At 42.7% G+C, this 26,620-nt stretch overlaps 1 protein-coding gene across 6 annotated transcripts in view; it reads right to left on the reverse strand.

Moving 5' to 3' along the window:
- mpp7 (membrane palmitoylated protein 7) overlaps positions 1-26,620 on the reverse strand; it is a 424,513-nt gene that overhangs the window by 165,029 nt on the left and 232,864 nt on the right. For all 6 annotated transcript variants that reach the window (XM_033016205.1, XM_033016225.1, XM_033016218.1 and 3 more), the window contains one exon: positions 3,610-3,690. In XM_033016205.1, coding sequence (XP_032872096.1) covers positions 3,610-3,690 — 81 coding nt within the window. The remainder of the gene's footprint in view (positions 1-3,609; positions 3,691-26,620) is intronic.

The raw sequence follows: 26,620 nt of genomic DNA on the forward strand, positions 1-26,620 counted from the left end.
CTCGCTAGAGTTTAGAAGAATGAGGGGGGACCAGTCAGTGGATATATCTAAGGCAGAGATAGATAGATTCTTGATTAGTACGGGTGTCAGAGGTTATGGGGAGAGGCAGGAGAATGGGGTTAGGAGGGAGAGTTAGATCAGCCATGATGGAATGGCGGAGTAGACAATGGGCCAAATGGCCTAATTCTGCTCCAATCACATGATCTATCAGGGAGCGATCAATTTCAGAACAATCATCATCTGTGAAGCTTTCGGTGGCATATCGGTGAATCAAGGCAGCAGCTTCTGGATTTCTGGATTTAACCTTGTGAAAATTCCATATGCTGCTGTCAGTTTTGCAGTGGAATGTCACTAAACACTGACAGTTTAATCATAATTACATCTGCAATATATCCTCCAGTATTTCATATGAAGATGCCAATTAAAGGGAGTAGGCTATTTGGTCCCTTAAGCCTGCTGTGCCATTCAGGAAGATAATGACTGATCTTATTGTAACCTCACCTGCTGATTCCACCCCATCTCCCACAGCCTTCCACCCACTTGCTTATTGAGAATCTATCAAAGTCTTCTTTAAAAATGTTAAAAGACTTTGCTTCAGCCACCATTTGAAGAAGAACATTTCCAAGACTCATACAAGACTCAAAAGCATCTAATCAACATGGATGAAATCTAACATTGGTTGGACTCCAAGTAATATAATATCAGACAGACAGTTCATTTATTTGCCTCAGTACTCCATAATTTGAGATTTGTAATAGAAAAAGTGGTTAAAGTACATATAGTCAGATTTTAATAAAGGCCATTTTTACACATTTTGGTTTCACCATGTAGAAATTACAGCAGTGTTTATACATAGTCCTTCCATTTCATGGCACCATAATGTTTGGGACACAGCAATGTCATGTAAATGAAAGTAGTCATGTTTAGTGTTTTGTTGCATGTCCTTTGCATGCAATGACTGCTTGAAGTCTGCAATTCATGGGCATCACCAGTTGCTGGGTGTCTTCTCTGGTGATGCTCTGCCAGGCCGGTATTGCAGACATTGTTAGCTTATGCTTGATTTGGGGGCTAGTCCCCTTCAGTTTTCTCTTCAGCATATAAAAGGCATGCTCAATTGGGTTCAGATCGGGTGATTGACTTGGCCACTCAAGAATTAACCATATTTTAGCTTTGAAAAACTCCTTTGTTGCTTTAACAGTATGTTTGGGATCATTGTCTTGCTGTAGAATAAGTTTTGAGGCATTTGTTTGAACTTGAGCAGATAGGATGTGTCTATACACTTCAGAATTCAGTATGCTATTACCACCAGCAGTTGTATCATCAATGAAGATAAGTGAGCCAGTACCTTCAGCAGCTATACATGCCCAGGCCATAACACCCCCACCACCGTGTTTCACAGATGTGGTGGTATGCTTTGGATCTTGGGCAGTTCCTTCTCTCCTCCATACTTTGCTCTTGCCATCACTCTGATATATGTTCATCCTTGTCTCATTGTCTCCAAGACCTTTTTCCAGAACTGCGGTTGCTCTTTTAAGTACTTCTTGGCAAACTGTAACCTGACCATCCTATTTTTGCGGCTAACCAGTGGTTTGCATCTTGCAGTGTAGCCTCTGTATTTCTGTTCATGAAGTCTTCTGCTGACAGTGGTCATTGACAAATCCACACCTGAAGAGTGCTTCTGATCTGTCAGACAGGTGTTTGGGGAATTTTTCTTTATTATAGAGAGAATTCTTCTATCATCAGCTGTGGAGGTCTTCCTTGGCCTGCCAGTCCCTTTGCGATTAGTAAGCTCACCAGTGCTCTCTTTCTTCTTAATGATGTTCCAAACAGTTGATTTTGGTAAGCCTAAGGTTTGGCTGGTCTCTAACAGTTTTATTCTTGTTTGTCAGTCTCATAATGGCTTATTTGACTTTCATTGGCACAACTTTGGTCCTCATGTTGACAAACAGCAAACGTGATGGAAAGATTGGAGGAAAGACTACGTGCTGAGAGCTCTCTTATACCTGCATTAAGGAGGCAATTACAAACACCTGTGAAGCCATGTGTCCCAAACATTATGGTGCCCTGAAATGGGGAGCCTATGTATAAACACTGCTGTGATTTCTACATAGTGAAACAAAAATGTATAAAAATGGCCTTTTATAAAACTGACAATGTGCACTTTAACCACATGTGATTTTTTTCTATTACAAATCTCAAATTGTGGAGTACAGAGGTAAATAAATAAATGATGGGTCTTTGTCCCAAACATTATGGAGGGCACTGCACTTCCGCACTACGGGCAATCTACAGCTGCCAATTAGTCTATCAATGTGCACATCTTTGGCATGTGGGAGGAAACCTACACAGTTACAGGGTGACTGTGCCAACTGCACAGAGACAAGGCTGGAGACACAAAGAACTCCAGTTGCTGGTTTACAAAAAGAGACACAAAGTGCTGGAGTAACTTTGTTGAGTCCGGCAGCATTTCTGGAGGACATGAACAAGTGACATTTCGGGTCAGGAAACCTTCTGCAGACCACGAAGTACACCGACGCAAAACATCACCTATCCCTGTCCTCCTCAGATGCTGCTTAACCCGCTGAATCACTCCAGGGCTGGAGACTAGATTTAACCTGACTGCCAGAGCTGACGGGCAGCAACACCACTAGCTGCACCAGTGCTTAACACAACTTGGCCAATGAGAAAAACTTTGGTGCACAATCAAATACCCAACTACGAATGAAAAACTCGATAGTTGCAATTGGTGAGCAAATTGGGTCTTTTAAGTTAGGCACTATCCATATGTATTGCCTCCAACCCGTTTTTTTAATGATCGGCTTGGATAGAAATAAATTCCTCAAGACCAAAGAATGAATCAGAAGAAACCAAAAATATATTACTCATCTGGACTATGAGAGATAACCAGGTTGCAAATAGCATGTCTCCAAACTTAATTACGGAGTTATTGCCTTGGGTCAAGGACCCTTCAACTTTTCTTTGGGCTAAAATGTTGACACACTTTCTCTTTCCACAGATGTTTCCAGCATATTCTGTTCTGATTTCAAATATCAATCATGAAGCCCTTTGAGGCTAAATGGGTTATCTAAATCATAAATGTATAGCGAACAAACTGTTCCATTAGATGTTTTAGGTTCTCTTATGTCCAATGCACAAAAAGTAAAGCTAAATGATTTTCTATGTCATATTTAATGTTTTGAGTGCACAGATACATAGGTTTCCCAACTGTGGTAAACCTACGGAGATTCTTTTCACACAAAGGGTGGTGGGTGTATAGAACGAGATGCCAGTTTGTTGAGGTGGGTACTACTGCATTGTTTAAGAAACATTTAGACAAGTATTTGGATAGGACAGGTTGTGAGGGATATGGGCTAATTGCAGGCAGTTGGTACTAGTGTCGATGGGACATGTTGGTCAGTGTGTGTGTAGGTTGGGCCGAAGGGCCTGTTTCCACACTATAAGGCTCTATGACTATCCAAAAGTTCAAAAATGCATCCCTGTGTTTGATTCAGTTTTTATTTTTGCAATCCTTACTTGTGTCATACCACCTGCAAAAAAACCTCAAAAGATTACTGAGACAACATTCTCATACAAGTAACATTCCCTCACCTTGAGATGTGGCTGTGACAGAAGTTTCAACAGTTCTCTTATCTCAATGTTCATTGGTGTGTTGTGCAGATCCTCAGTGAGCTATTAAAAATTGAGAAGATACAAAAATAGCTGTTAAATGTGATATCTCTGGTGTAGTTGCGACATTTGAGAATTGTACTTGTAAAAAGTCATTATTTTCCAGGCTGTTTCAATGACAGACAGCAAGAAGGAAAACACACCATTAATCTTTTTTTTCCAGCCCTCTATGGAACAGTTTTGGCAGAGACCTTCAGTGCACTTTATGGCATATAGTGACCCTACAGAAAGACCAAGCCTTGATTTATTAGAAGGGTAAATATGAGTACCAACTCAACAAAAAAAATATTTACATACAAAACATGGATCTCTGAAAAGTAGTGTTTCTCCATGACATTTACTTTGCATTTGGCTCTTTGTTCTACGATAAGGTCTGGGTATGGAATGCACCCCCAATACTCAAGATCAGTTTGCTTTGTTCTGCCTCTGACAGAATGATGACATGCTGTAAATGAGATTCCCTTTGCATTGCTTCAAGCCTGCAAAGCAGAACCAACTGCATCTTGTCAATTTGGTGTCAACCAATTTTCGACAACTGCAGCTCCCAACACTATATTTAATCTCCACAGTGAAATAAAATGGATTGCACTTTCAGTTTCATGTGATAATTTCAAGTAGTTTGAGGGATACTGAAATCATTACTGAATCTTTTCTGAATGATGGATACCCAACAGGGAATTACTCATCCTAGAACAATGCTTCATCACTAGACCCCAGTCATTTAAAAACCTTCGGAAGTAGTTCTCACCAAACAAATGTGCAGCATCACTGGACTCCATTGTTTTTACTTTCATCTGTAAATTGTTAATATTGAACTGAAGGTGACTTAATCAACCTGTTTTATGTAGTTAACTTGGGGTTGCACCAAAATTCTACCCTTGGTTACAGAACGTTATTATCGACATCCTGCCTCTCCCACATATCATTCATAAACAGAAAGTTACCATTTACTGTCTCTCCATTACAACTGTCAACACCATAACATAACCTTGTGCTTAACATTAATATGATGCATTTGCATTTATTGATTTTTGCAAAATCATTCATTACATATTCTGTGTAAACCTCCAGAATCAAAGTTCCTCACTACCAGCTTATTCGAAGAAAAATATAACTTTGCGCCAGGAATTGATCTCAAAACAGATCCCAGTAAGCATAAGGGCTGCCCCATACCAATCACTGAAAAATCACTTCATCTGATTCAAAACCACGAGTGAAACACTCATGGATGACATAGTTGTTTCCAGTTTTTCCAAGCCTCTGAGCTCCACCTTGCTACCAAAGTTCTGTCATACCTAATATTTCCATTAGCTGTGTATTCTCACATAATGAAATGAAAATATTTCATCCCCATTACTTTTACATCTTTCTGTCTGGCCAGTGCATGCATCTTGCTCATTTCATTCCATCCTTACTGACAGATTCTCCAGATGAAATATTCTCCTTCACTACCTTTCAACTTCAAAAGAAAAATAGATAACTGCCACTTATCATAGAAAAGAACTCCACTTGTGCACGAAAAATGTGAAAAATACCTCTTGCAATCTTTAACGAGGCTAAAATATTAACGTCTTCAAACTTCACGTAACCACAGTTATTAAAGCTGTGTTTACCAAAGCTTTGAACACACCATGAACTGAGCTGTTCAATGCCAGAATTGGAAGTACCATCCAAAGCATGACTTTAAATATCCCTCTGCCCATGTTCTCAACTTGCATTTTCTCCCTCATTTCCCTTCATTGCCATTCAGCATTCATTGCATCCATAAAATCCATTTCCATCAACCCAATTTACTCAAAACACTAACTGCCTCACTTCACCTGGAACAACCAAGTCGATAAATGGCTTTCCATCCCCAGATGTTGTTTTCTTCCCCTTCAAACATGCCAGAATCATACCTGCCCTCAACAAAGAGAATTCACTAGGCTTTGCAAATCACTGCCCAATCTTCACTTTCCTTGCTCATGTTTTTGAATAAACTGTTGCCTTTCAAACCTATTTCCAAACTTATTTGTCCCTATTTGTAATCACAGGTCCCCCCCCCCCCCCCCAGGATTTCCGCCCATGCTTCCAACATAGCGGTGTGAAAGTTGAATTCTCTAATTTTAGTTAAATTATACAAACATTCCCCTCCCCCTCCCTTCCTAGTCTCTCTTCCTCCATTGGTTAGCCAGTTCCACACTTTGCAACAATCTATCCCTCTTAGAATCACACTGTCCTAAGTCAAGCATTGGCTTATCAGGTAATCTCCTGCCTGAGATCATCTGTTGCCAGCCTTTATTTGTCCTGGTCTTTTCTTGCTTCCAGTTCCCGCTCCCCTCCCACCCCCTGCAATCAGTCTCTAGAAAAGTCCCAGCCTGAAACATCACATATCCATTTACTCCAGAGATGCTTATGTGACCCGCTGAGTTACTTCAGCATTTTGCGTCTATCTCAGGCAAATCACAACTCTGGTGTATCTGACCAGAATGAGCGTTGAATGACTTATCCTATCGATTGCCAAGGAACCCATTTTCACCTATGATACACCACCGTTTTCTTTTCTTCCAACTGAAGCAATTGCATAGATTTGTTACCATTAGACTTAATAATAATAATAATGTCTTATTTATATAGCACATTTTTAGTCAACTTGCATTGACCCCAAAGTGCTTCACACAATTACTTCCATACAGACAGGCAAAGGTGGGTGAAGTGTCTTGCCCAAGGACACACACAGGCAAAGGTGGGTGAAGTGTCTTGCCCAAGGACACAACGACAGTATGCACTCCAAGCGGGATTCGAACCAGCTACCTTCCGGTTGCCAGCCGAACACTTAGCCTATTGTGCCATCTGTCGTCCTTGATTGTGCCCATATCTCCTGGCAAGCCTCCAATTTTCAATTCAACGACTTATCCAAACTTTGATTATTTTATCCTGTTACATAACTCCTGCAGCAAAAACACATTAATTTCAATATACTGGGTAATTATTTCTGGTAAATATTATTGAAATTAATAATTTCAACATCCCCACTAGTTTGACAGAATTGAATTCTAGCATCTCTTTAGTCCTCCCTAGAGCATTGATGACAAAGCTATAGATAATATCAGAAACCATAAATGATGAACAGATTCCTATGAAATATTTTTCTTTACTCAACTTTAACATCCAAAAGTCTGGCTGCTAAGCGTCTCGTAGATAAAAGTAAAGCGTTTATGGATTTGCTCTGACAGAAGATGTAACCTGCTATTGAGTTTCATAATCCATTGAAGAATTGTTAAAAAAAAATTGATGCGTTGACCAGGTTTTGATTTTTTTTAACCTTGCAATATTCAAACAATGGGAGGAAAAAAACTGAAAGCTGGTCAATGCATTATTATTACTTTATATCCTGGCATAGGTTACACATCTCCAACTGATTAACGCAACTACAATACACATTTTTAATTTGATCTCAACCTGCAAGTCGTATTCGTACTCTTTCCCCCTGCCCAAGAGAGAAGTTGCTGGTGAGGCACTGAGAGGGTGAGGCTTCCAACAGCATTTGTAGCAACATTTACATGTTGACATACAAAGAAGTGTTGAGAATGGATGAAGTAGTGAAGCGCGGCCAATTTCACATATTAATACTTTTCAAATAAACCATCCAGTAATGTATACGTGCCAAGTTAAAAATTCTGCTGATGATGTCTTGTTGGGACACAGGATATTCTGTATTACATACATTGGGGGAAGGGGAAATTAACTCAAATTCAGTCATCAATCCTAATTTTCTGATTTGTTTATATTACCACTGTGCACGCAATTTTGGCAAACAGCTTATTTTTCAAGCCAATAAAACCAATTTCATGGCAGGCAAGTGGTACATGTGTTGTCACCATGACCAACTAAATTATACTGTGAAGTTAATAGATGTCGGTTTAATTTTGCACAAAAAGAAATTGTCTTCCCCTCTCATTTTCTAATTGTCAAATAGTTTCCATCTTGGCTCGTCTCCATTCTTTCTGCCCCCAACATGTCATTGCCAACCCCATTCTGTGGTAATGTCTTTATTTTCTTCATTTTTACATTTAAAAACTCTCACATAATAAATGCTGCTCTCTATGCACCTCTCTCACTGCATACTCAGCAGTCTGGTTTTCACACTCTTTCCATCTCAATAGTCTACATTTTGTGGGTTTGGTGGCGCCAGTGGTTACCCGATTCATCACCCTTGCCTGCAGACTTTTTATCGACATCTTGGACTGGAAATTTCTGTCAGCAAATGATTTTTGTTAAAAAGCCGTTGACAGTGAATGAATATCTTCTCAGCCAATCAAACAATCGTTCAACATTACAAGGGTGACAGAATCAGGAAATCCACAAATTATATGCAGTGACAAGTCTGGGAAATAAAAAAGAGACAGACAGAGACAGAGAGAGAGTCAGTCAGGGAGAGAGATACAGAGAGATAGAGACAGAGAGAAAGACAGACAGAGAGAGAGAGAGAGAGAGAGAGAGAGAGAGAGAGAGAGAGAGAGAGACAGAGACAGAGACACAGAGAGGGAGAGAGACAGAGACATAGAGAGACAAACTCAGTGTGGCAACCCCTGACTTTAAAGAACTAGATGATACATCAAAACTAAGAATAATCCTTGGCGAAGGAAATACGGCACATCTTGGTGCACAATACGTAACAGCATGCCATAACCTGAGAGACGGTGAATGACCAACATGCACATATATACGCACACACTAATCGACATTAACTAACACTAAGAAATTCATATTGAATTGCTAAACTTGCTATTGTGTTGTACTGCTTACAGCTGCAAGAACGTGTAGCAATCAATAAAGGGCTATACGCCTATTGCAAGTTTATGTACAGGGACATACCTATCCATACACTGTATACTTGTATTTATACTTATGCATTTCAAATATGTATGTCATGTTTTATACTTTGGCAATATAACAATGTTTTTTTATCATGCCAATAAAGTTTTTTAAATTGAAATTGAAAATGAGAGACAGACGGAGAGAAATACAAAGAGAGTGAGAGAGACGGAGAGGCAGACAGACAAGAGAGAGACCGACAGTGAGAGACAGGTAGAGAGAGAGAGACAGAGGGAGAGACAGAGGGAGAGACAGAGAGACAGAGAGAGAGAGGCAGAGGCAGAGGGAGACAAGGAGATGGAGAGACAGAGAGAGACAGAGTGAGAGAGACAGAGCGAGAGAGACAGAGCGAGAGACTGAGAGAGACAGGCGGAGAGAGAGACAGGCGGAGAGAGAGAGACGGAGAGAGAGACAGGCGGAGAGAGGCAGGCGGACGAGAACAGGCGGGAGGAGAGACGGGAGAGAGAGGACGAGAGAGAGAACAGGACGGAGAGAGAGACAGACGGAGAGAGAGACAGGCGGAGAGAGAGAGACAGGCGGAGAGAGAGAGAAAGGCGGAGAGAGAGAGACGGAGAGAGAGACAGGCGGAGAGAGACAGGCGGAGAGTGAGACAAGCGGAGAGAGACGGAGAGAGAGACAGGCGGAGAGAGAGACAGGCGGAGAGAGAGACAGGCGGAGAGAGAGACAGGCGGAGAGAGAGACAGGCGGAGAGAGAGAGAGACAGGCGGAGAGAGAGAGACGGAGAGAGAGACAGAGAGAGAGAGACAGGTGGAGAGAGAGACAGACGGAGAGAGAGACAGGCGGAGAGAGAGATAGACAGGCGGAGAGAGAGACAGGCGGAGAGAGACAGAGAGATTTAAGAAATACGTCAAGATTTTATTTGGTGCCTGGGAGGTTGTTTAGTATGATTTAATGAATTTGCAGAATAGGGCAACTTGTGTAGCATGCTGAATGCTCATTATTTTAGTGCAACGGCTTTATATCTCTTGGCAGAATCCCACTTTCACACAGAGCAGGACAACATGTACAACCGCTTCCTGGATTATGAATATTTTTCTGCTTATTTGACTACTGTATGTTCATGCACCAAATGGAGATGAGAGTCGTTAGCTTCTATTTGCTGTGCTCATCCATTAGAGGTACAGCGTGGAAACAGGCCCTTCGGCCCACCGAGTCCGCGCCGACCAGGGATCACCAGCATTATCCTATACACTAGGGACAATTTACAATACACATGAGCCAATTAACCTACTAACCTGTACGTCTTTAGTGTGGGAGGAAACCGGAACACCCAGAGAAAACCCACGTGGTCACAGGGAAAACGTGCAAACTCCATACAGACAGCATCCATCGTTAGGATCGCGGATTGTCACCTTGTCGTGGTGAAGCTTGTGTGGCCCTGAGATCCTGAGAGCGATACCGTCTGGAGCTGTGCTCCTGGTAGGGCCACCCATGGCGGTAAAGTCGAGGGGGAGGTCTCTAACAAATGGCAATCCAACCAAGACCTCAACGGTGGAACAGGCGGAGGATGATGGCTGACCTTAGTGGAGCGTCACAACGACTGGAAAGGTGGATGAAGGCTGCAGCAGAAAAGGGTCTCCGGTCATCTTGGACTCCATGCCACTGGATTCTGACCCAGATCTGTCAAGGACCGTGTGGTGGCTGTCTGTGCACCAGTCTCCCCATGTTAAACAAAGTCACGGACAGACATCCTCCATGAGAGGACAGTCATACTCGTTTCGAGTGACCGCTGATGAAGAGTCAGGATCGAACCCAGGTCTCTGGCGGTGTAAGGCAGCAGCTTTACCACTGTGCCACCCCTGCTGGTCTTTTTAAATGGTGCATGTTTTCATTCTCATTTTCATCTTACCATCGTAGAAATCAAAAAAACAGGTTGAGCAAATCAGAAGCACACAAATGATCTGCAATCTTTTTAGGGCAAAAGCTTAATGTCTGTGCTCCCTTGTCTTGGTTTGAGGAAGTGAGGTGCATGATTGTGGTTTCGAGTGGAGTATTTCAAGGGTTGATGTAGGTATGTTGCAAAGCCTACCTGAAGCGTCGCTGAAAATCTGTCGCTGCGGGTGTGCGCGATTTTGGCGCCGTTTAGAGGGGGCGGGTTTAAAACGCGATTTTCTCTAGGCTGTTCCAATCGAAGATGTTCAGCCTTGTAAAATATTAACGAAAAATCGCTGAAAGACCCCGTCGCAAAAGCTATTATTAGTTTTAAAGGCCTTGAATAATAATTATAGTAGTTTAAAAATCAATCTCTAATTCGCGACCACCAGCAACCGCAGGGTCTCATAAAGCAGAGAACTGAAGGTAAGCTGTATATTTTTACATTAAAAAGGGCTTCTAAAGATCCCTTTATACAAAGTTTAATATTGCGAGTAGCTCATTTTGGGCCCATTATATCCCGCAGTATTTTTCTCGGCATTTGGGGGCACAAATCTACCGCAATGTGAACGTTCTAAACCAGCGCGTTCCACAGGGACCCACTGGAAAGCTGATTTAAATGGGCATTTATTTACAGCAATTGAACACTAAATTCCTTCCATTTGGCCTATAAATTAATGTAAATGAGATTTAAAAATCATGTTTTATTGTGAATTATTTGTGAATATTATTTGGACATTTAGGCTATTTAAAAATGTTAATCATTTATTAAGAAATGGATAGATGTTTAGATCTAGTAATTGAAGTCTGAAATTAGCTACAATTAGGTAACTAACTAATTATATGCTTTAATTTCAGGTCATCCAAGTAAGATTATTTTATATTTGTTTCAGAATGCTTCAATCTATGATAACTGAACATTTCATTCAGTTCTCTTAATTTTTAAGAAAGTTATGGACTTTTGACTGTTCACGATCACAGCTTTTTTGTTATGTCCATAGAAAATCAATAGGGAACAAGATGCTCATTTCCGAGTATGAAAATGGCCATAACTTTTTAAATACTTGAGATATGAAAGTGAATTAGGTGTCAAATTAAACTTATTTTTATGCTTTATCTGATGGGATAAATTGCAGACTTGATTTTTAAAATCTCAAAATTTTGTAACATTGCTAGTTGATGCAGAATCTTGTGCAGACGAGGAAGTACCAAATAAGCCAATGGCCTGAATTACTGTGGAGATGGGTATTTGATAACTGAGCAATCAAGCCAGTCAAATTGTTCAAAATGGAACTTCAAAGGAAAATCATTCTGAAAGGTAAGACTGTGAAATAGATGTGTCCCAACTCACACAAAAAATCCAACTAAATGAAATATCACTGACCATTTTGCTTTACAAGTCCAACATGACAGTAAAATGACAACATTCTATTTCACATCACATCACATAAATCAGATACTCCATTAAAATATGTGTTCAAAACAAGAATGCATGCTTTTCAGTTCCCACTTTGAATTGTACTCTATCTGGAAATCTAAAAGCAATACCATTAAACCAAAGGATTCTCTATTCCAGTGTAACCATTTTTTTAATTCAGAACTTGCAAACTGTAATTCACAAGACACAGATTGCATATGAGGCCAGTCCCCATTGTACAACAGTGCCCATAGACAAAGATTCAAGGTATGTGGACCATTTCTCAGAAATTAGAAACTACCGCACTTTGTCAATATAAAATATTAAAGAGGTTTACCATCGCATTTAATGCATCAATACACTCTTAGGTCAATTTAACAGGGTCTGCGAGGCAGCAATGAGTCCTCCCCTCTTATATGCTTCCGACATGGACATATTACAGCAGGTATCTCAAGGCCAGACTGGCAAAATCCCACCAATAATACAATTGAATACAATTATCGCATTTCAATGTCTACTCCCAAGTCAACATCACCAGCAGAGAGGCGCAAATGACATTCAATTGGCTGCTTTGGGCAGTCCACAATTTGCATGCTCAAAGGCAGGCTCCCAAAACGGACACACTCATCTGAGCTCATGCTCAAAGGCAGGCTCCCAAAACGGACACACTCATCTGAGCTCTGTCACCAGAAGAGATTGTAAGGTGGTCAAAGGAAAAGATTCAAGAATGTGCTCCAAGTCTCTTTGGAAATAGAAACATAGAAAATAGGTGCAGGAGTAGGCCATTCGGCCCTTCGAGCCTGCACCGCCATTCAATATGATCATGGCTGATCATCCAACTCAGTATCCTGTACCTGCCTTCTCTCCATACCCCCTGATCCCTTTAGCCACAAGGGCCACATCTAACTCCCTATTAAATATAGCCAATGAACTGGCCTCAACTGCCTTCTGTGGCAGAGAATTCCAGAGATTCACCACTCTCTGTGTGAAAAATGGTTTCCTCATCTCGGTCCTAAAAGATTTCCCCCTTATCCTTGAACTATGACCCCTTGTTCAGGACTTCCCCTACATCGGGAATAATCTTCCTGCATCTAGCCTGTCCAACCCCTTAAGAATTTTGTAAGTTTCTATAAGATCCCCCCTCAATCTTCTAAATTCTAGCGAGTACAAACCGAGTCTATCCAGTCTTTCTTCATATGAAAGTCCTGACATCCCAGAAATCAGTCTGGTGAACCTTCTCTGTACCTCCTCTATGGCAAAAATAACTTTCCTCAGATTTGGAGACCAAAACTGTACGCAATACTCCAGGTGTGGTCTCACCAAGACCCTGTACAACTGCAGTAGAACCTCCCTGCTCCTATACTCAAATCCTTTTGCTATGAATGCTAACATACCATTCGCATGTGATAGAATCCCACTTATCCTCAGGACTCTCAGGCCCATGATCCCTCAAAATGAAGAGCATTTGGATGGTATTGAGATCCTGGGAGCCGTGCATCAGGAATGCACACAAGCCTCACATGAATAGCAGGAGGTAACCCCCAGCTCATAAACTACCCACCCACATGTCAAGCACATCCCAGCTCACATGTGAGTATCCACAATTTCCACCCTGACCTCATTCGTCATTTCAGACCCCACAAAACCAGAGAGGAAGCAAGTCGTCCCTGTTCTCGAGGGAATGCCTACAAATGAATTATACCTTTAAGGTGAGGGAGGAAAATTGTAATATGAACCTGAGAGGCAACTTTTTTTTACACCTAGGGTGGTAGGTATATGGAACAAGTCGCCAGAGGAGGTAGTTGAGGCAGGTACTATCACAACGTTTAAAAAACATATGGACAGGTACATGGATAGGATAGGTTTAGAACGATATATATGGGCCAAATGCAGCCAGGTGGGACTAGCGTAGATGGGGCATGTTGGTCGGTGTAGGCAAGTTGGGCCGAAGGACCTCTATGACTCAGTATGACGATGACCCACTGGCTAAACTTTCCACTTCTGCAAACAAATGCACAACTTAACTTCTCAATCAAATCAAGATCACGCAAAGAATGTACGAAAGCTTCACTCAAAATAGATTTCAGTAGAGCAGCTCATTGTTGGAACTATTTCTAATCAATTTTGCTTCCTAATTATCCTGTAAAATAAATCTCAATTGAGTAAATGGATTCCCTGAAAATTATCTTTCAAAACCATAGAATAGCAAGAGCACAGAAGGAAATCATTAATCCGTTGGAGTCGATCTCAGATATCTGCTGCAACAATCCACTTAACCACACATCCCATCTTTCGCCACAGGTTGGCACATTCTTTAAGTCTTTCAAGTTCTATATCAAATCCCTATTGAAAGCCAGGGCTGAATCAGTCTCTACAGCATGTCAGGCAACACGTTCCAGATGCTCAACGCCCTCTGATTAAAACAAATCTGAGTTCACCTTATAGATTCTTTAGAGCATATTATTTAGAGCATCATATTAAACCTGGTTCATTCGATTCTTGACTGTTACACTAATGGGAACAATTTCTATCATCTACTCATTAAAGGTAGTTTATTATTTTGATCATCAGTATCACAGCTCTATTTTTAAATACCGATTTCTTAAAAATTTCATCTCACATCATCCCCTTTGCAATTCCCTCAACCAATTCTACCACGTATATTTAGAACCATGAAACTTTCTTCACAATCCACTGCCGGCCTGGGCTCATTCATTATATTCTAGCCTGTTGAAAAAGTGAGTTCAACTCCGCTCAAGACTTAAGCACGTAATCTAGACTGCACTTCTGTGTAGTGTAGCGTAATGTGCGTGTTTTCTTTGGTGAAACATGAAACTTAAGCACCATCAACCTACACAGCTGTATGTGAAAGACCCCATAGCACTTTATGAAGAGAAACATGGGATTTCTTAGTTTTCAATACAACACATTCCCTTACCTGCAAGCACCAAGAACAGATTAACTCATTGTTGCTGGAGAGTATACTGTGCATAAATCGACTGCAGGATTTGGCAATAAAAACTAAAGTTACCATAAATAAAGTGTAAATCACTGTCATAAAAAGGGCTTTGGGAAAAAGCTATAAATGATGGCTACTTATTTCATCATCTAAAACTTGGAATCACCTTGGATCTGCACAAACTCGACCCATTTAGCAGATGTCAAAATGAACAATTGACTGTTACACAAACTGGGGCATTCATAGAACCTTTCAATGGATGACAGGTTTGCCTCTGACCAAAACAATCTTCTTCTATGTTGTGCCTTTCATAGCTACTGGTCATTGCAAAGCCGCTTAAAACCACAAGTGTTTTTAGATTGAATGGCTTTGGGATGGCAGATGGCATGTCACTCAGGACAGGGTAACTCAGCAGAACAGGCAGCATCTCTGGAGAGAAGGAAATGGTGACGTTTCGGGTCGAGACCCTTCTTCAGACTGGTCAGGGACAAGGGAAACGAGAGATACAGATGGTGATGTGGAGAGATAAAGAACAATGAATGAAAGATATGCAAAAAAAGTAAAGGATGATAAAGGAAACAGGCTCTTGTAAGCTGTTTGTTGGGTGAAAATGAGAAGCTAGTGCGACTGGGTGGGGGAGGGATAGAGAGAGAGGGAATGCCGGGGCAACCTGAAGTGAGAGGACTGTGAGCTGCCCAAGCAAAATATGAGATGCTGTTCCTCCAATTTGCGTCTCGCCTCACGCTGACAATGGAGGAGACTGAGGGCACAAAGTTCTGTGTAGGAATGGGAAGGAGAATTAAAGTGTCCAGCAACCGGGAGATCAGACTGGTTCACGCGGGCTGAGCGAAGGTGTTCTGCGTAACGATCGCCCAGTCTATGTTTGGTCTCGCCGATGTACGAATCCACATCTTGAACAGCGGATACAGTAGATGAGGTTGGAGGAGGTGCAAGTGAACCTCTGCCTAACCTGAAAGGACTGTCAGGGTCCCCGGACAGAGTCAAGGGAGGAGGTATAGGACAGGTGTCGCATCCTCTGCGGTTGCAGGGGAAGGGACCTGGGGAGTGGGTGGTTTGGGTCGGAAGGGATAAGTTAACCAGGGAGATGCGGAGGGAACGGTCTCTGTGGAAGGCGGAAAGGGGTGGAGATGGGAAAACGTGGCTAATGATGGGATCCCGTTAGAAGTGGTGGGAATTATGAGAAATATGGGTTGTATGCGATGTAGTCGAGACAGTTGTGGGAGTCAGTGGGTTTGTAAAAGACGTCACCCTACAAACAGCTTAAAATGGCCTGTTTCCTTTATCATCGTTACTTTTTTGCATATCTTTCATTCATTGTTTTTTATCTCTCCACATCACCGTCTATATCTCTCGTTTCCCTTATCCCTAACCAGTCTGAAGAAGGGTCTCGACCCAAAACGTCAACCATTCCTTCTCTCCAGAGATGCTGCCTGGCCCGCTGAGTTATTCCAGATTTTTGTGTCTATCTTTGGTTTCAACCAGCATCTGCAGTTCCTTCTTACACACTCAGGACAGGGTACAAGCTTCTGACACCTCTTTTAGTCACTATTTATGCTGCTGATACAGTTGAGTTACAGGTCAATGACGATGGATGTTAAAGGTCGAAAACTCAGCAATGGTGATGCACTTGGTAAAGGGCCTGTCCCACGAGCATGCAACCTGCACGCGGCAAGCGTGACCTAAAGGGCCGGTCCCACCAGCATGCGTCTGCATGCGGCAAGTGCGACCTAACGTGGTCGCTTGAGCCATACGGCCTTGCGGGGCCGGTCCCACTTTGATCGCCAGAGCCGGATGGAGTTGTGCGGAGCTGGTCCCAACATCGCGCAGGGCTCCGAAAAACTGACCGTATTTAAAAATTCTGCGCGGCAACAGCCTGCCGGCCCGCAGCCACCTCGACACCGTGTCACTCACTCGACCTCCGCGCGGCTCCCGCTTCTGGTTTGGTCGCACTTGCCGCATGCCGTACGGCTCAAGCAACCACGTTAGATCGCGCTTGCCGCATGCAGGCGCATGCTGGTGGGACCGGCCCTTTAGGTCATGCTTGCCGCATGCAGGTCGCATGCCCGTGGGACAGGCCCTTTAAGATGCTCATTGCCTTACATTTCTGTAGGAAGGTAATTTTTTCAATTATCAATGACTTATCACTTGTTAAAAATGTTGAAGAATGCTAGCATTTATTTCAAGAGAGCTGAAATACAAAAGCATGTCTTGCTGAGGTTCTACATAGCGCTCGTCAGGCCGCATTTGGAGTATTGTGAGCAATTTTGGGTACCATATCTTTGGAAGGATATACTGGCTCTGGAGAGGGTCCAGTGGGGGTTTACATGAACGATTCTACGAATTAGTGGGTTAACATATGACAGTCCTGGGCCTGTACTCGCTGGAGTTTAGAAGGATGAGGGGGCACTAAATAGTGGGGGGGAGAGATTGACAAATTGGGAGTATAAAGATGGAGTTAAAGGGGAAGTGAGTACAGGAAAAGTTACAAAAGACTCCCAAATTAATGGGAAGGAAAGTTCGAGAATGGATAAGAGAGTAAGGTCAGGGCCAATAGTGAGCGGTGTGAGAGGGGAGGTGAATACCGAGGTCAAAGTGTTGTATATGAATGCGCGAAGTATAAGAAATAAAGTGGGCGAGCTTGAGGTTCAGTTAGAAATTGGCAAGTATGATGTTGTGGGAATTATTGAGACATGACTGCAAGAGGGCCAGGGCTGGGAACTGAATATTCAAGGGTATACCTCCTATCGAAAAGACAGACAGGTGGGTAGAGGGGGTGGGGTAGCTCTGTTGGTGAGGAATGAAATTCAGTTCCTTGCAAGGGGTAACATTGAAGCAGAAGATGTGGAGTCAGTATGGATAGAACTAAGGAATTGTAAGGGTAAAAAGACCCTACTGGGACTTATCAACAGGCCCCCAAACAGTAGCCTGGATATAGGGTGCAAGTTGAATCAGGAGTTAAAATTGGCATGTCGTAAAGGTAATGCTGCGGTTGTTTTGGGAGATTTCAACAAGCAGGTAGACTGGGAAAATCAGGTTGGTACTGGACCCCAAGAAAGGGAGTTTGTGGAGTGCCTCTTTGATGGATTCTTCGAGCAGCTTGTATTGGAGCCTACCAGGGAGAAGGCAATTCTGGATTTAGTGTTGTGTAATGAACCGGATTTGATAAGGGAACTTGCGGTTAAGAAGCCATTAGGATATTAACCATAATATGATAAGTTTTAATTTACAATTTGAGAGGGAGAAGGGTAAATCGGAGGTCTCAATATTACAGTTGAACAAAGGGGATTTTGGAGCCATGAGGGAGGAGCTGGCTAAAGTTGACTGGAAAGATACCCTAGCAGGGATGACAGTGGAACAACAATGGCAGGTATTTCTGGGAATAATACAGAAGGTGTAGGATCAGTTCATTCCAAAGAGGAAGAGAGATTCCAAGGGGATTAAGTGGTGACCACGGCTGACAAGGGAAGTCAGGGTCAGTATAAAAATAAAAGAGAAGAAGTACAACATGGCAAAGATGAGCGGGAAGCCAGAAGATTGGGTAACGTTTAAAAAGCAGCAGTAGATAACTAAAAAAGCAATACGGGGAAAATAGATGAGGTACGAAAGTAAGCTAGCCAAGAATATAAAGGAAGATAGTCTTCTTTAGGTATGTAAAGAGGAAAAAATTAATTGAGACCAAAGTTGGACCTTTGAAGACTGAAAAGGGTGAATTTATTATGGGGAACAAGGAAATGGCAGATGAGTTGAAAAGGTACTTTGAATCCATCTTCACTAAGGAGGACACAAACAATCTTCCTGATGTACTAGTGGCCAGAGGATCTGGGGTGACGGAGGAACTGAAGGAAATCCACATTAGGCAGGAAATGGTGTTGGGTAGACTGATGGGACTGAAGGCTGATAAGTCCCCAGGGCCTGATGGTCTGCATCCCAGGGTACTTAAGGATGTGGCTCTAGAAATCGTGGACGCATTGGTGATCATTTACCAATGCTCTATAGATTCAGGATCAGTTCCGGTGGATTGGAGGGTAGCTAATGTTATCCCACTTTTTAAGAAAGGCGGAAGAGAGAAAACAGGGAATTATAGACCAGTTAGCCTGACATCGGTGGTGGGGAAGATGCTGGAGTCAATCATAAAAGATGAAATAGCGGCACATTTGGATAGCAGTAACAGGATCGGTCCGAGTCAGCATGGATTTACGAAAGGGAAATCATGCTTGACTAATCTTCTGGAATTTTTTGAGGATGTAACTAGCAAAATGGACAAGGGAGAGCCAGTTGATGTAGTGTACCTGGACTTTCAGAAAGCAGGGTGACTTGGACAGGTTGGGTGTGGGCAGATGCATGGCAGATGCAGTTTAATGTTTTCAAGAGGGAGTTGATTTAGCTCCGAGGGCTAAAGAAATCAAGGAATATGGGGAAAAAGCAGGAACGGGGTACAGATTTTAGTTGATCAGCCATGATCATATTGAATGGCAGTGTTTGCTCGAAGGGCCAAATGGCCTACTCCTGCACCTATTTTTCTATGTTTCATGAATAGGAAAGGTTATGAGGGAAATGGGCAAATGCAGGCAGTTGAAACTAGTGTGGATGGGGCATCTTCATCAGCATGGGCAAGTTGAGTTGGACCTGTTCAGGTGCTGTATGACTCTAAGTGCACAATATTCAATTCTATTCACAAATAGTGAATATTTGCAAATAATTAATGACCCTTCAGACAACTGAACAGTCCAGGTCAGTGTATAGCAAGATCAAGGCAACATTGAGGCCTGGCTTAATAAATCATAAGCACATAAGTGATGGGAGCAGAATTAAGCCACTCGGCCCATCGTCTACTCCACCCTTCATTCATGGATGATCTATCTCTCCCTCCTACCTATTCTCCTGTCTTCTCCCCATAATCCATGACACCCATACTAATCAAGAATCTATCTGTCCATGCCTTAAAAATATCCATTGACTTGGCCTCTACAGCCTTCAATGGCAAATAATTCCACAGATTTGCCACCCGCTGACTAAAGAAATTCCTCCTCATCTTCCTAAAGGAACGTCCTTTAATTCTGAGGCTACGACCTCAAGTCCTAAACTCTCCAACTAGTGGAAACATCCACATCCACTCTATCCAAGCCTGTAACTATTCGGTAAGTGTCAATAAGGTTCCAATAGACAATAGACAATAGGTGCAGGAGTAGGCCATTCGGCCCTTCAAGCCAGCACCGCCATTCAATCTCCCCCCCCCCCAACATCAGGACCATTTTTCCTGCATCTAGCTTGTCCAATTCTGTAAGAATTTTATATATTTCTATAAGATCTCCTCTCATCCTTCTAAATTCCAGTGAATACAAGTCCAGTCGACCCATTCTTTCATCATATGTCAGTCCCGCCATCCCGGGAATTAACCTGGTGAACTTACGCTGCACCCCCTCAATAGCAATAATGTCCTTCCTCAAATTTAGAGACCAAAATTGCACACAATGCTCCAGGTGCGGTCTCACCAGGGCCCTGCACATCTGCAGTAGGACCTCCTTGCCCCTAAACTCAAATCCTCTCACAATGAAGGCTAACATGCCATTAACTTTCTTCACTGCCTGCATTACCTGCATGTTTACTTTCAGTGATTGATGTACAAGCACACCCAGGTATCGTTGCGCCTCCCCGTTTCCTAATCTGACACCATTCAGATAATAGTCTGCCTTCCTGTTCTTGCCACCAAACTGGATAACCTCACATTTATCCACATTATACTGCATCTGCCATGCATCTGCCCACTCACCCAACCTATCCAAGTCACCCTGCAGCCTCATGGTATCCTCCTCGCAGCTCACACTGCCATCCAGCTTTGTGTCGTCCGCAAACTTGGAGATGTCACATTTAATTCCCTCGTCTAAATCGTTGATATATATTGTAAATAATTGCGGCACCCCACCAATCACTACCTGCCATTCTGAAAAGGACCCGTTATTTCCTATTCTTTGCTTCCTGTCTGCCAACCAGTTCTCCATCCATGTCAATACCCTACCCCCAATACCAAGTGCTCTAATTTTGCACACTAATCTCTAGTGTGCGTCCTTTTCAAAGGCTTTTTGGAAGTCCAGATAAACCACATCCCCTGGCTCTCCATTATCCATTCTACTTGTTACATCCTGAACATTCCAGAAGATTTGTCAAGCATGATTTCCCCTTCATAAATCCATGCTGACTTTGACCGATCCTGTCACTGCTTTCCAAATGCGCCGTTATAACATCTTTGGGCCATTCTTTGGAAAGTGAACCAAAATGTCACACACGTGGCCAGATGGCATCACATACAGTAATACATTCAAAAAAATATTGTAAGAGATTAATCTTATTCATTGCTATTTTCCTACCGACAGAACTATAATGCATGTCTGCTAAAGATATGAACATTCTAGCTTTTTAAAATTTACTGAGTTTCTAAGATAAAACTGAGTTATGAAAAAAAGCTTCTATTTGGTCACACACGTGACATTTGACCTCTGATCCTAAACAAACATTGTCAGCATAACATAAAAAAATCACTTGATAAACTTTGGAAAAAATATGAATCATATATACAGTACTAAACAATATACCTGTAATGCTTTCAGAATTGATGTATCCCACAATTTTTCATATTTTTGGTCACACACATGACTAGTAATGGGCCCTTTCATACATGACTCAAGCATCTTTCCCACTATCGATGTAAGGCTAACTGGTCTATAATTCCCCAATTTCACTCTCCCTCCCTTCTTATAAAGTGGAGTTACATTGGATTAATTCCTGTGGACTGGAGGGTAGCCAGAATCGAGAGAACATTGGAAAATGATCACCAATGCATCCACGATATCTAGGGCCACCTCCTTGAGTACTCTGGGATGCAGACCATCAGGCCCTGGGGATTTATCTGCCTTCAGTCCCAACAGTTTACCATTTCCTGACTAAAGTGGATTCCCTTCAGTTCCTCCCTCCCACTAGATCCTCGGTCACCTAGCATTTCTGGGAGATTGTTTGCGTCTTCCTTCATGAAGACAGAACCAAAGTACTCATTTAACTGTTCTGCCATTTCCTTGTTTCCCGTTATAAATTCACCCGTCTCTGACTGTAAGGGACCTACATTTGTCTTTGTTAATCTTTTCCTTTTTACATATCTATAGAACCGTTTGCAGTCAGTTTTTATATTCCCTGCGAGCTTTCTTTCATGCTCTCACCCCTCTTAGTTAACCCCTTTGTCCTCCTCTGTTGAGTTCTACATTTCTCCCAGTCCTCCGGTTTGCTGCTTCCTCTGGCCAATTAATATGCCTCTTCCTTGGATTTAACACTATCCTTGATTTCCCTCATTAGCCACGGTTGAGCCGCCTTCCCCATTTTATTTTTTCGCCAGACAGGGATGAACAATTTCTGGAGTTCATCCATGCGGTCTTTAAATCTTTGCCATTGCATCTCCACCGCCAACCCTTTAAGTATAATCCTTCTATCCTAGGAGAAGGGCCCATCTATCCTAGCCAATTCCCGTCTCACACCATCAAAGTCTCCTTTCTTTAAGCTTAGGACCACAGTCTTTGAATTAACCGTGTCACTTTCCATCCTAATGCAGAATTCCACCATATTATGGTCACTGTTGCCCAAGGGGCTTTGCACAACAAGGTCACTAACTCCTGATTCCTCATTACACAATACCCAGTCTAAGATGGCCTGTCCTCTAGTCGGTTCCTCTACATATTGCTTTAAAAAACCATCCCGTATACATTCCAGGAAATCCTCATCCTGTTACCAACGCTGTTACCAATTTGGTTGGCCTAATCTATCTATATATAGATTAAAGTCACCCATGATAACTGCTGTACCTTTGCTACATGCATCCATATTTTCTTGCTTGATGCTATCCCCAAGCTCCCTACTGCTGTTTGGTAGTCTGTATACAATTCCAACAAGCGTTTTCTGCCCTTGGCTATTTCACAGTTCTACCCATACAAGCTCATGTCTCTCCTTGCTATTGCATTAATCTCTTCTTTAACCAGCAATGCAACCCCACCTCCTCTTCCTTTCTGTCTATCCATCCTGAATATTGAATACTCCTGCATGCTTATCTCCCACCCTGAAGCCATGTCTCCGTAATTCCAACAATACCATATTCCTTTACTACTAACTGCGCCTTCAATTCATCCACCCTATTACGAATGCTCCTCGTATTAAGGCACAAAGCTTTCAGGTTTGTTTTTCTTATCTCCCTTCTACCTTTTGCTTCTGTCCTCCTTTTATGGCCTTCTGTCTCCTTGCATTGGTTCCCATCCCCCTGCCCTGTTAGTTTAAATCTCTTTCCCGTTAACTGCACACCTACGCTTCCACATTGTTGATTCCCCCCACCCCCCCCACTGGTTAGTTTAAACCAACCCGTGCAGAACTAGCAAACCTGCCTGCCAGAATGTCGGTCCCCCTCCAATTAAGGTGCAACCCGTCCCTTTTGTACAGGTCACCCCTGCCCAAATGTCTTTTAAATATTGTTACAGTACCACTGTCAGCCTAGGTTCATTCGTTATATTCTAGCCTGTTGGAAAACTGTGATTTCAACTCCACTCAAGACTTCTAATTTTACAATGGAAGAAAGATAACTGATGTAGCAGCTGAAGATAGTTGGTCATAGAGCACTTCCCAAACTGGGATGACTGAATTCCAACAAACACTGCCACTCTGCCTTGTGCGAGTTATGAGCAATCCATTCCGAATTGTTTTTATTTAATCTGGTTACTTCCTTTAAGGTGCAAAGAGTATCACTTAAAATGCTGATAGATGATAGATGATAAAATGCTGATAAAATTCTTGTTTCATATTCCTCGGCAAATACTGTTTCATTCCAGGCAAAAAAATTCTAACCAGTTTTTAGTTTAGTTTACTATTGCCATGTGTACAGTGGAAAGCTTTTTTATTGCGTGCAATCCAGTCAAAGAAGGTTATTCAGTACAATCAAGCCAACCACAGTACACAGATAAAGGATAAAGGGTAAAACATTTAGTGTGCGATGAAGTCTAATAAAGTCAGATTAGAGATAGTTCAAAGGTCTCCAATGAGGTAGATGGGAGGTCAGGACTGCACTCGAGCTGATGAGAAGACGGTTCAGGTGCCTAATAACACTTTGGAAATACAGGTGCACAACCTTTTATCCGAAAGCCTTGGGACCAGACACTTTTCGTAATTCAGAATTTGTCGGCCTTCGGAATGGAACATTTTTAGCGTAGATTTTAATGGCTGGCTCAGTGGTAGAGTGCTCGGCTCATATCCGCAAGGTCGCGAGTTTGAGTCTTCAATGTAGTTTTTTCTTGCAGAATAAATGTCTGTATGAAATGCAGTGTAGGAGAGGTGTACTGACTGTGTGGGCAGAACTTTGGAAGTGATTGCCCACCAGTCTAAAAAGCCGCTGTGTCTCCCTGTCCCTGGGATAGCAGGGGGCGATCAAACAGCACAATACCCCCCTCCCCCTCCAACTCCAGAGGAATCCGCTCCCCGATGGGCCGCTACGGCGACAAGTGGCAGTTTGGCCACAGCCCGAGCTGCGCCCCCTCATCCGCCACCCCAAGAACAAGACGTACCTTGCACACCATCAGCTTCTGCCCCTACGTGTTCCTCTGGAGTTGGAGCGGGGCTGGGCTGGAGTTGCTGCTGGCTGTGGGTCTCTGGGATCTCTGTGCTTGCAGTGGGCCTGGGGGTCGGTGTGCCGTTGGTCCTGACGTCTCTGGTCCTGACAGTGTATCGTGAGTCTACCGTGGGAACTTTTTAACTCAGCGGGCAGGCAGCAGCATATTGTCAATTATTAACCCTCCCGCGCAATATACCCTCACCTTCTCTTTTATGAATGGGGATTTAGTTCCCCTTTCTTCAAGGACCGACCGGAGGTTCCGCTGTCACCTCTGCGGGCCGCCCTCGGTGAACATTTTCAAGGACCTTTCTTCAAGGACCGAAAAAATGTCCGCTATTCGGAGGTTTTCGTTATTTGGATCTTCGGATAAAAGGTTGTGCACCTGTACTACATTTTAAAATAATTTGATGTACTGTAGGTCAATTTTCTTTTATACCAATTACAAAAACAGCGGAAAAACCTCAGAATATCCAGTCATAATATTTTTAGAGAAGCTTTTTCAGAAAAGAATCACATCATTTCACATAAGCTGATAGGGCTTGTGCAAAACTGGTGCAATCATTTAGGAAAATGATCATAGTGCTGAGTAAACCGATCTCAGTGGTGGTGAGGAGGAGGGTGCAGAGATGGTGTCAGGGAAGTTAATGAAGAGGTAAGATAACAACCAGAAATCAAGAAGATTTTTGCACTTTGTCAGGGAAAACAGAAATCAAAAATAAATTGAAAATGTTGGGAATGCCCAGTGGGTCAGGTATCAACTGTGGATTGAGAAGCAGTTGTGGGGAGTCTGAAGAAGAGCCCTGACCCGAAACATCGTCTACCTATTTCCTCGAGTACTTTGTGTTTTGTTGGATGTGAAATAGTTAATTTTTCAGGTTGAAAACTATGAAAAAGGGAAAAACAAATTAGTTTTCAGCTGACAGAGAAGTCAGAAACAGATTCAGATTCAACTTTAATTGTCATTGTCAGTGTACAGTACAGAGACAACGAAATGCAGTTAGCATCTCCCTGGAAGAGCGACATAGAATATGATTTCAATAAATAAATCTATTCACATGTATACAGTCATAGTGATTTTCCTGTGGGAGGAGTGTCCGGGGGGGGAGGGGGGTGATTGGCAGTCACCGAGGTACATTGTTGAGTAGAGTGACTGGTCCGGCAACGGAATGAATAGAACAAAGGGAAACAGAGACACAAGAGACTGCAGATGCCGGAATCTTGAACAGAAAAACAAAGTGCTGGAGGAACACAGTAGGTCAAGCAGTATCTATGGAGGAAATAGACAGATAATGTTTCAGGTCGAGACACTTCTTCAAACCGATGAAGGCAAGAAACAGAGATAGGAGATAGAGATATAGGAGACAGTCAGATCAGGTAGATAGACAGATGTTTTTGCACTGAATGGAAATATCCAACACTAGATGGCATTGCTGAGAGGAAGAAAGTTTAATGGAGATGTGCAGGGCAAGTTGTTTCGCATGGAGTGTTGGGGGCCTGGAATGCACTGCCAGTCATCGTGGTGGAGGCAAATACGACATTGGCATTTAAGAGGCTTTTGGATAGAACATGGAAATGCACGAAATAGATGCACAGGCAGATGAGATCAGGCATCGGGTTTGGCACAAACATTGTGGGCTAAAGGGCCTGTTCCCTTGCTGTACTGTTCTATGTTCTATGTATGGGGAAAAGCCTGGCATGTGATAAGTGTGTAGTTTAGTTTAGAGATACAATGCGGAACCATGCCCTTGGGCCCACTGAGACCGCGCCGCCCAGCGATCCCCGCACATTAACACTAATCTATATACACTAGGGACAATTTACAATTATACCACGCCAATTCACCTACAAACCTGTACGTTTTTGGAGTGGTGGATATAGGTGGATACGTGTTAGGGGGGTGTATGGTGATTATCAGACACCGATTCCACCATTTCCCTTTTATCCATCCTCTTCCCCTCCCTTTGTCACATTCCATATAACCATATAACCATATAACAATTACAGCACGGAAACAGGCCGTCTCGACCCTTCTAGTCCGTGCCGAACACGTATTCTCCCCTAGTCCCATATACCTGCGCTCAGACCATAACCCTCCATTCCTTTCCCATCCATATAACTATCCAATTTATTTTTAAATGATAAAAACGAACCTGCC

The sequence above is a fragment of the Amblyraja radiata genome, chromosome 2 (genome assembly GCF_010909765.2).
Source record: "Amblyraja radiata isolate CabotCenter1 chromosome 2, sAmbRad1.1.pri, whole genome shotgun sequence".
Taxonomy (NCBI): domain Eukaryota; kingdom Metazoa; phylum Chordata; class Chondrichthyes; order Rajiformes; family Rajidae; genus Amblyraja; species Amblyraja radiata.